Consider the following 16,256-nt stretch of genomic DNA (forward strand, 5'->3'; position numbering starts at 1 on the left):
TGAAATCTGTCTTTATCCTCTTTGCCTGGGATTGTGCACGACTGACAATAAGGCAGTCCACCGCCCTACCTGCAACTTCCATGACAATGATGCCATATATATATATATCTATATATCATATCTATGGTCCAACTCATAGCAGGCATAGACATTGGAATACTTCCAAAATCATAAGATTTCATAACAGTATGCAAAATAAAGAAGCATTCAATTTCCGTGCATTCGAGTGGCGGCCATACTACTATGATAAGCATAACCACATACATTTAAATAAAGTTTATTAAAAAACATAATTATATTAAATACAGACTAACAGAATAATCATAATATATTTTACAGAAAAAATAGCCATGTCTTTATTTTAGAAACACGTTAAAAAAAAAATTCTTTGAAATTTTTTTATAAAACATTTTACCCGTGAAGATAAGTTTCCCGTCGGAACTGTAGAAAGAAAGCTTAAACTTAAATCTTTAATTTTTTTTTTTTATACTTTAACAAGCTTAAAATCTATAAATTCTTTAAAAGAAGAGACAGCATCTTTCGGGATCAAATTGGTCACAGGCCATTCTTTTAAAAAGTCAGTGGAGACTCCCTGAATCCATTTTCAAGTGCCTTTATCCTCTCTCTCTCTGGGGATCAATAGTGCAGATTTACTTAGGAATTCAGAGTTCCCTCTGTTTATAGAAAGCTGGAAGTGTGTCAGTGGCAGGGTGCAGCTGCAATATCCACACAGGACCATCAGTCCCACCCACCCCCCCCCCCTCCCTCTCCAACCTCCTGAGAGGGCAGAACGTTTGCAGCTCCATGGCCAGTGCAGTCCATGCCTTTATTTTATTTTATTTTTCCAGTCTCTCAAAAGGTCTCCGATGGATCAAATAGCCACACACAGTCCACAGGAGATGTCCCTCAGTCACTTGTTCTCCATATTGTAGCAATGGACATCTCCTTTACTTTTCCCATCGAATCCAGGCAGCGGCTGTCCATATTTATCCACGCACCAGCAACTCCCCCTCTTTCGGCCTTTGGATGGGCGGCACTGCAAAGCAAAGGACACAGTCAGGGCAAAAATTCATTAAGCAGACCGGATGGGTACCACTGTTCATACGAGCACTACTGTGACATGGAATATATTAAACAATGTTTGGCATGGGTAGACAGTCAGGTCCTTCATGGCTCCGACTAGGTTCTCTCCAGGGCATCAGTCAGCCCAGGAGCGTGGAACTTCAGACTCAGCACCAGCTCGATTATTAAGGCACTTCCCGAGCATGCTCAGCACGGTTCCACCATCGCAAAACGCCACAGGAGGAGAAGGTTATAGCAAACATGAGGACACTGGGCTGCAGCAGGCTTGTGAGTTCAGGATGCCAGATCTTTTACTGCACCCACCTGGTTCCAAATTATAACACATGAAGGGGACCTGGTTTTTCAGCTTTCATTTCAAAACCAACTGAAACTCTTGACGTTAGATAAACAACCACCACCATAAAACCTTGTTTCAAAGATTTTTGTATGTTTTATTTTAGAGGCAGGGAAGGGCTCATCAGGTGGGGGAGGGGGGGTATACTCTATTCTACTACCTCCCAAAGTTGACAAGGCTCAGAGCCTCCTCCCTTAATTCACCATGGCTCAGTACAGGATTTAAAGCACAGTTAGCCATAGGCAATTTATCAGTCTGGGGCCCATGTTTCCCACTAAGATGACTAATGAGTTGTAGGGGATGGCTCACTCCCACGGCAGTATAAAACAAATGTTACTTTCACGTCAATAAGGCTGCATGTGTAAATGGCGTGGAGAGAGGCTGCTGACCCTTAGGAGAATGCGGGACCACGGCATGGATTGCCGTGGGAGAAGAGGGGAAGAGAGAAAGAAAACCAGCCACTTCTCAGCTCACTGGCTTCCCTGTGGGCCTTAGATTAACAGGCACCTGTCAAGTCGGATGAGCACACAAATATCCTAACTAGGGGATCAATGTCATAAGGCGCGCTCGGCAGAGTAAACAAGCAGCTTTGCATATACAAAAAAAAAAATGTGCGTACAGGTTAGTTATTATCCTCCAATGCAGAGAGGTGCGCCAACTTAACTCCGGCTGTCTTAGCGCTGGAAACTTAACTCCTAGTCCGAGGTGGAGTAACCTCTCCAGGGCTGATGTCAGTCTATGGGTGGAAGCTGGAGTTCTGGTGCCAACACCCATAGTCAGGATTTTATGAGCAGAAAACGTGCTTTGTTGCACATAAATCATGTTTTCATGCAGGCTAAGCCTTTTTTGTGCAATTTTTTTTTTAAAGCTCCTGCTGCATTAGCAAACCATTAGCTTCTTGCATCAGGAGTACAATTATTTTAGCTTGAGCATTTAAGAAACTGTGTGCTGAATTTCCATGCACAGTTTTAACACTCAGCTTATTAAGTAGGCCCCTGGGTTCTGTTAAAGCCCTTAACTGTAGGTATTGTGGTTTGTTTCGCCACTTACATGAAACATTCGAAGCCTGTTGGGCTGAGAATATGCATCATACACTCTTGTTAGAAGTCATGATCAATGAAATTCAGATTTCTATTCACGCAACAGGGTTGGCAAGACCATTATTGTACAAATGAATTGAGAAACCCAAGGTATGCTTCCTAGCCCTAAAGGATGTATAGTTAATTCCTGTAACTGCGGCAGTAGATTAGAGGTAACACCACAGCAAACCCACACTAAAAACCGATGAACAAGGAGTTCCAAAAAATTGCCCTTATAGCCTGAAAAAAAAAAAACTCGCAGAGGTAAATAGTGAACAGTCATAGGTCACAGGCACTGAAGACTTTTTCCTTAATAAAAGAGGAACATGTCTCACTGAGCCAAGAGCTACATACCAGGAGGGCATACGGTTGCCAGATGCATCCCCCCTTGGCATTAGCACCTCATCCTGTATCTGCTTACTACTGGAATGTCTGTACTATTTTTGGCATTCATTACCAGATACCTAATCCTGTACAACGGTTCTCACTTAAACAACTGGTGAGTGTATGAACAGTCCACAGGCATAGTGTGCGCTTCTCTGATCAGTCACACTACAAGCTAAATCACCAAACTCTGCAGATAAAACTGTTCTTGTTACACAGTACTCACTCTCAAAAATCCCACCGAGCATCAACTTTCCCAAATATTCAATTGAAACAGAGGGGGTTAGGGGAAATCAACCAATCAATCTCGCACTCTTCCAAGTATATTTTATGTACGCGTATCAAAACCTCTCCAGCCACAGACTATCAAAAGATAATCTCCTTGCCGTTTGTCATACTGCCCAGATATCTCGGGATTCGTATTCATTAGATCCACCACCCACATCCTATTGGCTGTGTTGGCCTATAGCCTTCAAACCACTTGGAAGCCATTTTGCTCATGCTGAATATTTTGATGAATACAAAACGCATACATCTTCCTGTCAGCTGGGAAACTCAGAAGTACATGAACTAAAAGCAACCTTAACAACTGGAAATAACGTGTATATGTTTGCCTTGCATTTCTGGCAGGAGGCCAGGGCTTTGCCCTGCACTGATGTGCTGGAACTGGAGCATGCTGCCGCCTCACTGTCGAAAAGAGAAACACCTTTGTTTTCGGTGGCGATGCGTAAAGTCCTTGTTGGGGAAAAAGAAATAAATAAGTAGCTTGTGGGCAAAATTGGTCAAAGCCCAGGCTGCGAGTGGGGCACGTTATCCCACCGGCATGCAGGATTCTGCCCTGCAGCAGCTCTACTTGAGGACCTACAAACATGGGATTAATACCTTGCGTGGCTTACACACTGTTTCTCTCTGAAACTTCAAATACTAAAAAAAAAAAAAAAAAAAATCCACTTTTGTTCTAATCCCCATTTATCAAATAAAAGTCGACATCTGGTTCACTGCACCGTCTATGCTTTTGCCTCACGACGCTTATATATATGCTTTTTCTTTTTGTCAACTTCTCCCTAATGGTAACGAAGCAGGAGGACTAATGTCAACACCGGATCCGTAACTGCAAACTGCATTACTGCAGTTCAACAAAAAAAAGTGTCAACCAGAATTTATTTTCGTATGTTTTCCTTTACTGCTCTGTGTCACTAAAATTATACGAGCAATAATCAACGACAGGATTTACACAGCGTTTTCACTGTATTGACTGAGCACATGCTTCCAAGCAGGGCCAATGTTAGACACACTGGCGCTCAGAGCATTCGCTAAGGGGGTGGGCCCAGCAAGTGCAAGGCATCCTGGAGCTCTGTCTTAGTGACACAGACAGCAGAGCACATTTTTAGTTGGGGGAAGGGATGCCAAGCCAACCTAACTCTGCTCATTTCCCTTCCCCTCCCTCTGTCCCCCATCAGTCTCTCTCTCTTTCTCCCAAGGGGCCATAGCCCCCAAACGCTCTCTCTGTTTCCCTGACCATCTCTCTCTCACTTTTCCCCTGCCCCACCTCCCTCTCCCCTCTGATCTCCGTTTCCACACCGTTTAGCAGCAGGAAGAGGAGAGCAGTGGTGCCCTCAGGCCGCGACTTCCTCCTCTACCACTTAGCCCAACTACTGCTTTGAGCCACGTGGCTATACAGAATCCTGTGCAGCAGTCATTCCCAGAGCTGCAGAATGCCCCAGATATCCTGCAGCCATTCTGTAGGAAGGGCCAAATTTTGGGTTAGACCAGTACTTTCCCCCCCAAAAAAACTGGCCCTACTGCCAACTGGTTCTTAGAAGCTTTCAGGGTTGTAGAATTTTCTTGCAGTCCTACAGTTATGCCTGAAGAAGGAACGTATTACAAATTCCTTTTTTCGGTCTTGTAAAAAAAAAAAAAGGGTAGCACAACCCACTAAGACTTCAAACCGAATAGCACTGAAGTGCATGTACAATGCTACTGAACTGCGCTGCTGTACACTCTTACAATGACAAACTCTGTATTACACACAAAGACAGATTAAAGATGTTTTAGAAAACATTTTTCTTCCTGATTGCTCTTCTGTTAATTCTCCCTCTGGAGAAAACTTGAGATGGGTTTTGCAGTACACCCAGTATGACATGTTTTTAATGCAAGCCCATTAAGTGCACTCCTTCCTTAATATACATTTTAATAGGTTGTTTTTGCCTTCTCAGTGGTTTGGGTACAAAAGAAACAGAAGTACACAATAGCACAGCTACTCATGCAAATGAGTAATTAAGTACACAGCTAACCCTGAACAAGGAAATAGCAGTTCGTGAAAGCTAAGGAAGGCGAGGATGGAAGAAAGAAGAATGACTTGAAGCAGAAAAACAAAAAAATGTAAACCAGAAAGCTGATTCCAAAGAGAGGGGAACCCGAACAGCAAACATGTGGGAAAGTCGCAGACAAGAGAAAAAGAGAAGACTACTCAGGTCTGTAGGGATGGAAAGTGGGTAGGTACTGCAGAAGGTACATTTGGATTGTAGAGAGCGTTTTGACTGATTTAATCAATTGTTGTTACTCCCAGAAAAACTGAATTTTTTTTAATTAAGAAATTTCTTAACAGCCTTTACAGCTAACCATGGAAGAAAATACGCTGTCTGTATGGAGTTGGCTACTCCAGGAGTAAAAGTGCAACGAAGGGCTCCATTCACCCCTTACTGTAAGCACAAGCAGCAGTGAATCTAACATGAATACACATTGACACCCACGTAAGAGGAGACTGTGAAAACAGTGTAAATAATGAATTTGGGGATCCAGGCTTAGTGTTAAGCATGAGCCCAAGAGAAAACAAATAACCATTAATATATATATACAGCGAGAGTGAAACAAAAGTGACTAACTTTACTTGTCAACACAATCATACGAAAGCTCTCTCACCATAAAGCCAATGGGACAGAAAGAAGTGAACTAGAAACTCTGTTATGTCAAAGTGAGATTTTTGTCAGCTGTTCGTACTTTCAAATGACCATGACTGTCTGGACGTCTTCTCACTAATTCTAATTCGGCCTAGCAGAATTTAGGGTAGAATTGGGCGTGTGAGTAGATAGATGGATGGGGATACTGGTTAGTGGAAGAGTTAGGCAACAGGCAAACTCCCCGACCCCCCCCCCCCTAAATAAATATTAAATGTATGAGGAGTATGGGTGAAATCAGGCCAGTCTCCGCATCTGGCCATTTTTAATTGCTCTATTGATTGGGATTGCCCTCCTTCTGGATCAATATTTCTGCTTACATGTCTGAAGTCTAATGGTCTCTATTTCTGCAACTTTGCTTGCCAAGGTTTTGCAAAAAAAACAAAACCACAGACATGTTGCAAATGGTACAATCCATCAGAATTCAGCAATGGGCAACAGGATAAAAATATGCTTAGCTCTACAGAGGGGGCAGATATTCTAAGGAGCCTCCCCAGTCGCACAGGCATCTGGCCTATCGGGTACAGTCAGAATGGGACGGACCAAAATAGAACGTTGCCTAGTTCTACCGAGTACAGTTTAGCTCAGGGATTATACAAACATTAATGTAAATGGCTCTGCTGAAAGGGAGGACAGGTTTACACTCTTGTCACAGACTTTGAGAAGAGGTGATTACTAAAGGTGCAGCAAATGTTGATTCTGCTTCAAGCAAGAAAGGTAATTTGGGTTTCTGCGCAGTTGGAGAAAAACTGTTCCCTCTGAATCCAAGTAAAGTGGGAATGACTGTTCTCCTAGCCAGCTACGGCTTTTGTTTTTTTGTTTTTCCCCCACATTCCCATCAGCTGCATGGGCACATTAAGGGAATGTGCATGTAAGGGTGGATTAGGATGAGACCGTGGGAGTGGAGCTGGGGCTGGAAGAAGAACTGCTTTGAAAACCATGCACAGGACTTTGAGAAGATTGATTGCGTGACCAAGTAACTGAAAAATCCAGTGAACAATCTTACTTTCAAATTCCCTTTCCTGAAAATGGACAAATAAAAAAAAATAAAATAAAAAAAATCTAAGTGAGATGCCCTGGGTCCTCTCCACTGGGTAACTTGAATAACTTCTGTTCTGTGCAGCTGCAGTGGGCCAGTTTTGTTCACTATGGACCTTCAGGCAAGAAGGTTAATCTATAATATATGTAGAGAGAGAAATAGATACACACATACTTGCCTGAACGTGCACAGTGCAAACTGGCCCACTACAGCCTGCTCAAGTTAGTGCGGAGGACCCGGAGCACCTTGCTTGAAATATCTAAGCCTGTGCATTCCATTTCAGATTGACAAACCGAAAACCTCTTGTCTCAGCTCTGGTCTTCAGGAAAGGAGAAGCTGGCAGCCTGCATCCCCCTTGTCCTGAGGTGAAAGCTGTCACGAAGTATCTGACAGCAGCAGCGACAAGCTGGTGGGGCGAGTGCTCCCTTCCCCGCAGCTGCTCCAGCTGCACCGCCTGCCCAGCTCTGAACTCTGTGCCACTCCACGCCCCTCGCTAACCTTCTGTCCTGCAGATCCATACCACAAAAGTACTTTTCTCTCTTCGTTTTATCCCTAGTGGTAATAAATGCCTTAAAAAGTCTCTCATATACCTGTCTTAACTAATTTCATTATTTTTGTTTTGATCTTTTAATGAAAAAAAAAAAATAATAATCCTGACATCCTGAAAGCATCCGATGGACAATCAGTTTCCAAAACTGATAAAACAAAACAAATTAAAAAAACATTATGTCCCATGCGAGGTAACAACTGGCCAAGTCAGGAGGACAGCCATGTAAAGCAAAATGAAACGGGAGATGTCTGGGGGCAGAGAAAGCAGCCCAGAGGGGGCTTCAGGGAGAAACTCCATCCAGACAGCAGGACGGACATAGCTGTCATGACAAGCCAGCCCGGATCTCCGGCTGTGATGTCAGCCCCTGCCGGAAGGACAGCTATAGATATGCCCTGCTCGGGTGGCCCAGGGGGGCGGGGCTGTAACCAGAGCTAGCTTTGCTTCTTCTAGGAACCCTCCCTCCCCACAGTGGCTATTTACAATTTACCAAGGCCCTGACCTGGCAGGGTGGGATGGGATGGGGAGAGCGCAGCAGGTCAGCTGTTTGCTTCATTACACAAGGACTTTTGCAGGATCCCAGGGCTCATGTGTGCCAAGAAGACGAATCTGAGATGCCAAAAAAAAATTCCACCACCATGCCCACCTGATGACCTCCCATGTACTAAACTTGGTCACTTCTTAAATTATCCTCTTTTCCAGTGTGCGGAGCTGGCAATAACAAAACAGCAGGGCATATACTCTTCCAACTTTTACAGGAGGCAGTGATACTTAGTGTGACTGAACTCTAGACTATAGAACGAAAAAAAAAAAGATTAGGTGTATATCCTGTTCCCCCCTTTCATACACCCTAGGTGACTGCTAAAGGCAGAACCGTAGATAAACTCAAAACAGGTTTTCAGAAGGGACAGACGGGAGAGGGGCGCAGCCAGCCTCACCTGCTTTTTCTTGTAGAAGCCTTTCTTGTCACAGTTGGGAATATGCAAAGTTGTCGGACTCAAGATGTTTGTGATCTTCAGGTGGTTGAGTATGCTTTCCATTTCTCTACGGCAAGGGCCCTGCCAAGTCAAACAGCGAGAGAGTCAAGAAGATAACCCTAGTACAGCTGTGTGTGTGTGTGTGTGTGCGCGCGACAAACAAAACCCACTGTGCATCTTTAAACAAACACTGAAAAACCACAAACTACCTTTTTTTTTTTAATTTTATCGTGGACAGTTCAGAAAGAAATGTATTCTTATGTAGAAATCTTAAAAAAAAAAAAAAAAAAGAAAGGGGCGAGACCATAGGCGGCGCGATGCGGATCAATGCTTTCCCCTTTTTCCTGCGGTGAATCCTAGGCACGAGCAACCTGCTGGTCACCCCTCAAACGTGAACTGAGGGGTTCCCCCTGCCTGCTCACCTCTTCACCCTCGGTCATTCTCTTTCACCCGGCTCAGGTTGGAGACATGGATGTCCACGGGGGGAGGGGGGGGGGGGAAACCATTTGCCCTCCTCCCTGGATTTTAATAACACACACACAAAACAATTTCTATGGGTGCCCTTAGCTGGAGACCTCCTACTGCCCAATTATCTGCTACAAGAGATGGAGCTTTAGAAAGGTCACCAGTTGGCAACACTAACGGTGGGGGAAGGAAAACAAAAAAAAAAAAAGGAACTTTTCAATGATGACTAGCCCTCCCCTTCTTTCCCTCTTCAGAAGCTGGCCCAGAGACCAGGTGTCAGATTTGGTAGCTGGACTTTCTACCCAGCAGGTGCCTGGATACTTCTTTCTGAAGCATTAACCTGTAAAGTAGTACACTGGGATCAGGTTTGGACAAACAATAATCCCAAATGATTACTATCATTATTCTTTTTTTGGCGAGTAAATCTGGAACACGCCCAACCCGGAACAATGAGCCAAACACTGAAGCATGAGACTACCTTCAGCTGGTCTGAACACATCAGACTCTCCTCCCTGTGCTTATCCTGCACGCTGTGTGATCCAGGGGGGGACGTGCAATCCAGAGCATAAGCCACTGCACTAACAATACCCCTCTCATTTTTCAGGTGGCTTTCATGCAAGGTATGAATACCAACAATGTATACATTCTGACTGTACATAGTGCAGCCCGGTCCAAGCTTACGGACAGGAGAAGGGCATTTAATTCTTTAAGTCCATTTCTTTAATGAAGAGGATATGATACCTCTAACTGTAGAGGTAGAGTGGAGTTTTACAGGCTATTTAAGGTGGTGAGGGTGGAGATCCAAGGCATTTCCACTTTGTGAAACCCCATACAGTCTTGAAGTTCTTGGCTGAAAGTTTTCCTTCCTGGGTATTTGGTAAAGGGATGCTACACCCTTGAACTGGAAACCCTTCAGCAAAAGGAAGTCCCTTGTCCAATAACTTTGGATTTTTAGCCCACCTTTCCCAATAATGAACAAGGCAATTTCAAGCATTGCTAGTATTCAGATGCAATAAGCCCCGGTCTCCAAAAACATATAGGTAATCTAAGGGGAGAATTTGAGGCAATGGAAAAGGAAGTGACCGGTTTGCTCGAGGCATCAAGGAGTATTAGAGGGGAAATTGAGATCTGAAGATAGAAAACCAACATTGCTCTAACCACTGAGGTCATGTCCTCATGGCAAGGTGAAGACAGAAGAACCCCCTACTGGCCTGATCATCAGTGGGGTTGCCGGTGTGCACGGAGTGAATCCCACTTACTGCAGTAGTAGGTTAATATGACTTGACATGCAAGAATTTGCTTGTGCCTTAACTGCTGATTGTCATTTGACTTCACTTTGATCAGCAATGTGCATCTCTTTGTCCCCACCCCCTCTCCAAAATAATAACCTTACCTCTTTGATCTCTGATCAAAAAACAATGCAAGGGTTTGGTTTTTTTTTAACCAAGAAACAGAGGGTGCAGTCCTTATTAAAGCTGCACAGTTTTTATTCCCAGGAAGTGTAAAAATATAAAAAAGACAGAGAAAGAGATTTAAGAATAAGATCAAAACATCAAGAAATAGGAAAGCAGGTATTTTCAGCAATCTTAATTGCACTACTGCTTTAACTTTTAAGACGTTTTGTGACTTTCCCTGTGAATTGTTAGGCATATCCAGAAATAAACAGCACCATACATGGTTGCTAATCTTAAACAGACTACCATGCAGCCTGTGTCTTGCTTTACTGGTGAGTGATCTAAGACACCAAGCCTGTGCCATGTTTTGATGAGTATGAGACTCAGTTTTACAAGATAATCTGCCTAGGGCAGTTGACTGCAAACATCCTAGATTCCTCAGCTGGGCCCACTTAATGCTGCGTCAGTGGTTCAGCTCCTAGTCAAGTACGAATATACCACCATGAATTTTGGCAAGTTTTACATACTTGGCAGCTCCCCATATCATTATTCTGATACTGTCCCAAGTCTGGTTCTCGGTGCAGCATGCGCACAGGGAGAAAGCTCAACAGTCATTAACAAAGTCTGCTCCTAAAAGCATTCCTCTTCCACATAGTTCCATGAGCCTGTGCATTTGGTCTGCTGTAGAAGTAAAGAGTTAATAGGACTTCACTCTGGTTAGCATAGCAGGCTTCCAGTGTATGCTGCAAGCACAAAGAACCATGGGTAAGAAGCCTTCCCACCGTGGAATTCACAAGCACTGGGCAGATCGGGAAAACGTCCCCCTTTTGGAATTCCACCAAAGTTACATCCTTCTCTTTAATCCAAAAAAAAAAAAAAAAAGGAAAAATGTATTCATCCTGCTCTCGTGTGATAAACATCTTATGAAATCTACAACCAAAACACTAACAGGCGCACTCTTTATTGACAGAATCAACTGTGCTTACACACATCAAATATCTCTATATGTCTATACAATAATGGCTAGCTGCCGTTGTCAGTCTGTAAGGAACAACCCTGTGTTTGTGCTGTAAGTTATAAACTCCTAAAAATTAAAAAAAAAAAGTTAATATTAGGTCTGAGTCACCTGTGAGACCTCTGGTTCACTTCTGAGAAATACCAAAAGCCATTCTGCCACTTTTCTTTTTTGGGGGGGGTGTGGGGAGGGTTTGGTCTGGCTTGAGGATCACCGGGGTTCGCCTACAAAGAGCTGTAACACTGACCTCAATACTCCTTATTCAAATCCCTCCTCCGCAGAGCTGGCCCACAGGTCCTGTCCAAGGCAGGCAGAACAGTAGTGACTTACATCTCTGAGGGGCCGGCCCAGCCTGCAGCACTCAGCATTGATTCAGACACCGTTTCTAAACACGAGCTGCAGACGGATTTGATGGCTTGCCAGAAACCGCATACTGAGTCCCAGAATCTTGTAGTCATTTACATAATCTGCCTCTTGGAGCTCAGTCCTAGGCCCTGTACTGGGAGGCGGGAGGCTTCTTTTCTCTCTACTGCTCTCCCTCTGTGAGCACTGACATCGCCGTTTATCATCCCCCCCCCCCCCTGGGGGCTTTTAACATTCATTCCTGGTTTGGCTTTGGTTAGGGCTGCACAGGGTCAGGCTGACAGGTACAAGAGGTCAGGCCACCTCAATGGTGACTCCCTTTAGGTAAGGGGGGCAGGCTGCTGTCCCTGCTTCCACCATACCGGGGGGGGGGGGGGCAACAGTACTTACATACTCTGTCTCCTGCTTGGATTCGGAAGAGAAGTTCAGCGTATCCGTGTTCTGCTGGTTGTAGTCCAGTTTGTAGCGCTGGTTGTTTTTGGCCTGCACTTTCGTGATGATGCTGATCTTGCCACGATGGGGATTGTGACTCAGCACCCGATGAGTGCCCGTTACCTCTTGCTTCTCAGCACTGCTGACATTTCTGTCTTCTTCGGAATCACTGGAGTTTCCTAAAGCGGATGCAAAAAAAAACAACGCATGACATGCACATGAGAGAGCAAAACAATTGCTGCAATTTTTTTTTAAAATCATTTATACAATCAGTTTTTTAATAAACAGCTTAACAAGCAAAGTTATTTGTATTTAGTAGCAATAGTCACTTTTCAAGAAAGTAAACACTAATTGCTCATGGCCCTCCCCCACCCCACTGAAAAGATATTTCGTTGGCTCTGCTAGTTCACTGCATCCAGTCTTTTCTTTTCAGTGAACTTTCTAATAGGGGTTGTTTTTTTTTTTAACTCCAATCAACAAATACAGGATGTCTTGATAAGATGACAGCATATTCATTTCCCCATTTGCAAGTTATCAGGTTCCCACCACAAGGGGGCAGGCGCGCACCCTGACACATGAATTCTCAGAATTTGGATGCCTACCAGAGATCTGTTAACAGCATTACCAATCCCAGAAGAACCAAACAATGCGAGCAATTTATCCCATATGCTGGTTTAGCAACATTACTGGTCGTTCCTAGGGAAGACCATTATTTCCTGAATGCTGCAGAGTCATTACTAGGGTTTCTCATACCTTGCCAAGTCTTTTTTTTTTTTTTTTTTTTTTTTGGGCAAAGTGTGGGATTTAAGAAAGACAAAACTGCAACAAGATGTCATTAGCACCCGTCTTCACAGAGAGCTAGCTGCAAGCCTAATATTTCCCCGTCGATATCATTTCCCAAAATTTGTTTCTCAAGAGCCCTCCCCGAGCTGCTCGATGTAGGTTCTAATTTTGTTTTTGCTTCTGATCGTACGGTTTAGGAAATGCATCTTGGAGCTATCGTGAATCCCCCAGCAGTGATGCAATCTATCTGGAACCACACCACCACACCTCCTGCCTCTTAGCTTCTAAAACATGAGCTAGCGTTTAAAAATAAATGCTCTCTCTTCCTACCATAAAAGTAAACGAAATCCTAGTGCACCGAAATATCGTGGCAGGCACAATGGAGCGGCTATAGCTTTCTTTAAGTTATATCTGCGTGCACTAAAAGGGTAGCACAGACACAGTCTGGCCATTTTATGGATTCTTCAACAGCTGGTTGCGTTTCCTGTATTGTCTCTCCCCCCCCCCCTTTTTTTTTTTTTTTTTATTAGATCATGTGCCTTCTCTATGTAATCAGATACACTATGGACCATCGGCCCCCGAGTATAGCTGGCACCGTGCTCCAAATCGCACTTCAGTCCCAAAACACAACTTTACTGTTACTTCACCGCTAGCAGTAGAGGTTACGCGTTTCTGCAGCAAAACAGCAGCGTGAAAGAATTTACACCTCTACCCGGGGGGAGGAAGGGATCAGCTCTCTCGGCTCTTCCTTCTTTCCAGACACGTCCCTCACTCGGGATAGAAATCTTAAAGACCAGTTCAGAGGACAAGCAAACTGCTCCCGACCTGCCCTTCCACCCCTTTTTTTGAAAGTCCAGATGTACAGTTTGGATATGCAAACTTATTAGAAGAACGAAATAAAATTAAAGATGATCTATACCGTCTATCTATCTATATATAATACACATACACACACGGAGCATGGATCCTTATAGAATCAGCAAGGGTAAAACTAAACGTAAAAGAAAAATCCTTGACAAGCTCATTTTGCAGGAGAAGCCGCCTGCAAGCAGCTCTTTTCTTCTCTCCCACTGGTTGGGGTGTTTGCACGCCTTTCCAGGCTCCTCAGTGCACAAAGGCTGACTCAGGAAGGGGGGACGGGGACATGCTTCATGCAAATCCCCGCTTCCTCATTGGAGTTCAGATTGCCTGGAAATCTCAGATTGATGGAGGAATGCTGAATCACCTCACCCACCGAATTTTTTTTTTTTTTTTTTTTTAAATCTTCCAGAAAATTAATCCCATACCTAGACACCGATCCTCCAATGCCAAGTTTCTAGGGATCTGGTGGGAGGGTATGACGGGCTCCCACTGGCCTCATCTACTTCAACGGGAGTTTCATTCATCATTACCAACCCTGATCGGGACAGGGGTTTGTTTTTTTTTTTAATTCATTTCTGCCAGTATGCCAAAAAAAAAAAAAAAAGACTTTGGACTGTCAGATCGCAATCTCTGGAACCTAACTTCATCTCTCGGTCCGAGAACCACAAAGACTCCCTTCAGGGCGCTCCCGTGCACAGCAGAAACTTAGAAGAGTCGCGTCCAGCTCGCAAAGCTCAAGTCAGCCCCTCTCAGCCGGCGCCTCGGCCGCTGTGCGCCGCAGCCCGACCTCTTAACACCTATGCGATTGTCCCGCCGGCAGCAGCCAGGGCACAGCTCCAAGCACACACAGTCGGCCATGTGCTGCTATTAAAAAAAAGAAAGAAAGAAAAAAGGAGCGTTCTGTACCGCGGCGGCTACTTCCCCAGCATGTAGGGGGAGAAAAAAAAAAGGGGGGGGGGGCTCCCAGGTCTCCATAACGGGGCTTTGTGAGGGCGCAGAGCAGCTTGCAACCATTTTAACCAAATCAAAACCTTTTAAAAGATATTAGAAACACACACAGAGCAACAAAACTATGCATGGTCCGCATGCAACAGCTTCCACCGCCTAAATGCAGGGATGCCGCTTTTTAAGGCACGCATGGGAGAACCGTAGATCTGCAAGGCGAACGAGAGCTACAGAGAAAGCATTTCTACAGCGATCGGGAGAAAATCTAAAAAAAAGACAGAGCAAGCAGGACATAAAAGTGAGGGGGTCCGTGCCCAAAGAGAGAAGCCCCCCATAGCCCCGCTGCACCCGGTCCCCCTCCTTACCTGCGGCGTGCGGTCCCAGCTGATGCTGGTGGTGGTGGCGGCTCCCCCCGCTGGCGTTGGCGCACACTCCCCTGCCCTCCAGCAGCGCCTGCAGGGGCCGGGGCTCGCCGGGCCGCGGCAGGCAGTTCAGCCCCGCGCCGCAGCGCTCGCTGTAGACGCCGCACGAGCTGCCCTCGCGCAGCGCGCACGTCAGGCAGCAGCCGCAGCCCGGCTCGCGCGCCAGCTCCGCGCACTCGGCCGCCAGCGGCTTGCACTGCTCCAGCGCCCGCGCGTCGCACGGCTCGCAGCGCACCACCGGCCCCACCGCCGCCGCCGCCGCCGCCAGCAGGCTCAGCAGCAGCAGCGCCGCCGTCTCCTGCAGCGGGAGCGTGCAGTGCATGCCAGGCGGGAGGCGGAGTGGATGGAGGTGGGCGGCTGAGGCTGCCTCGGTAGAAGAGTTTCCCCCCACCCCCCCTCCCCTCACGGCCACCGGTTGCTGAGCCCGCTTGCTGCTGCTGCTGCTGCTGCTGCTTCTCTACCGCTAGCCGGCTCCTGCAAGGCGATCTGGCGCTGATCTGGAGAGGCAGGGCTTGATAGGGGGGGAATAGGGGGCCAAGGTTTGTTTGCCCCACCACCCGATTTACAGCACTCCTCCTGCTTCCAGTTGCCAAGTTGATTGCTTTAAAGTCACTTTGGAAAGTAATGGGGGTAAGAAAAGAAAAATAATAAAAAAAAAGAAAAGAAAAGAAATCAAGCTGGCTAGGATAACTGGCAGTTAAGAAACTACTCCAAAAAGTTTTGATTTTTGATGGTGGTAGGAAAAGGGGAATCTATATATCTTAAATTATAAAAAAAAAAAGTTATAAAGAAAATTGAATTATAAAAAGTTCGTCTTTTCAAAATGTTAGTTCCTATTCCTTCCAACCCCTGTAACTCTTTCCTCCATCTGTCCTCTCATTCACTTCAGGTTCTGGCTATATACAGTGCCTTCCCGAGACACGCCCCGGACCACGAATTATGAACAACTCCGCAGCGGGTGGACCTGAGCCATCTGGAAATTCAGGTTTCGGGTTGAAGGGACACAGGAGGGGAGGGGAGTTCCTGCTTCTGATTTGTGCTCAAGTGCACCTCTAAGAACACCCATTTAAGAAAAGGCGGTGGAGCAGTCATCATTATCATCATCATGATAACAAAAAAACCCCCAAAAAAACCAACCCCTCTGATTGCATTAGGCGACTTTTGTTGCAAGAAAAA

At 45.4% G+C, this 16,256-nt stretch overlaps 1 protein-coding gene and 1 long non-coding RNA gene across 2 annotated transcripts; one reads left to right on the forward strand and one right to left on the reverse strand.

Moving 5' to 3' along the window:
* Positions 1–420: 420 nt before the first annotated feature.
* On the reverse strand, positions 421–15,941 carry IGFBP3 (insulin like growth factor binding protein 3). The gene is made up of 4 exons (XM_029589687.1): positions 15,024–15,941; positions 12,028–12,248; positions 8,362–8,481; positions 421–1,036 (listed from the first exon to the last, which is right to left on the reverse strand). Exons 1-4 carry the CDS (start codon positions 15,400–15,402, stop codon positions 911–913), a joined length of 846 nt encoding a protein of 281 aa, XP_029445547.1. The 5' UTR covers positions 15,403–15,941; the 3' UTR covers positions 421–910.
* LOC115084603 lies at positions 5,291–7,456 on the forward strand. Its single transcript, XR_003854605.1, has 3 exons — positions 5,291–5,375; positions 5,489–5,584; positions 7,160–7,456. It is a non-coding gene; the product is annotated as an uncharacterized LOC115084603 (long non-coding RNA).
* Positions 15,942–16,256: the final 315 nt, after the last annotated feature.

This window comes from Rhinatrema bivittatum, chromosome 2, assembly GCF_901001135.1.
Source record: "Rhinatrema bivittatum chromosome 2, aRhiBiv1.1, whole genome shotgun sequence".
NCBI lineage: Eukaryota > Metazoa > Chordata > Amphibia > Gymnophiona > Rhinatrematidae > Rhinatrema > Rhinatrema bivittatum.

Coding starts and splice junctions, on each gene's coding strand:
- IGFBP3 (XM_029589687.1), bottom strand. CDS start 15,402: ATGCACTGCACGCTCCCGCTGCAGGAGACGGCGGCGCTGCTGCTGCTG. Junction 12,249..15,023: donor GCTGGGACCGCACGCCGCAG/GTAAGGAGGGGG, acceptor CATCCGCTTTAG/GAAACTCCAGTGATTCCGAA. Junction 1,037..8,361: donor GCTTCTACAAGAAAAAGCAG/GTGAGGCTGGCT, acceptor TTTGCTTTGCAG/TGCCGCCCATCCAAAGGCCG.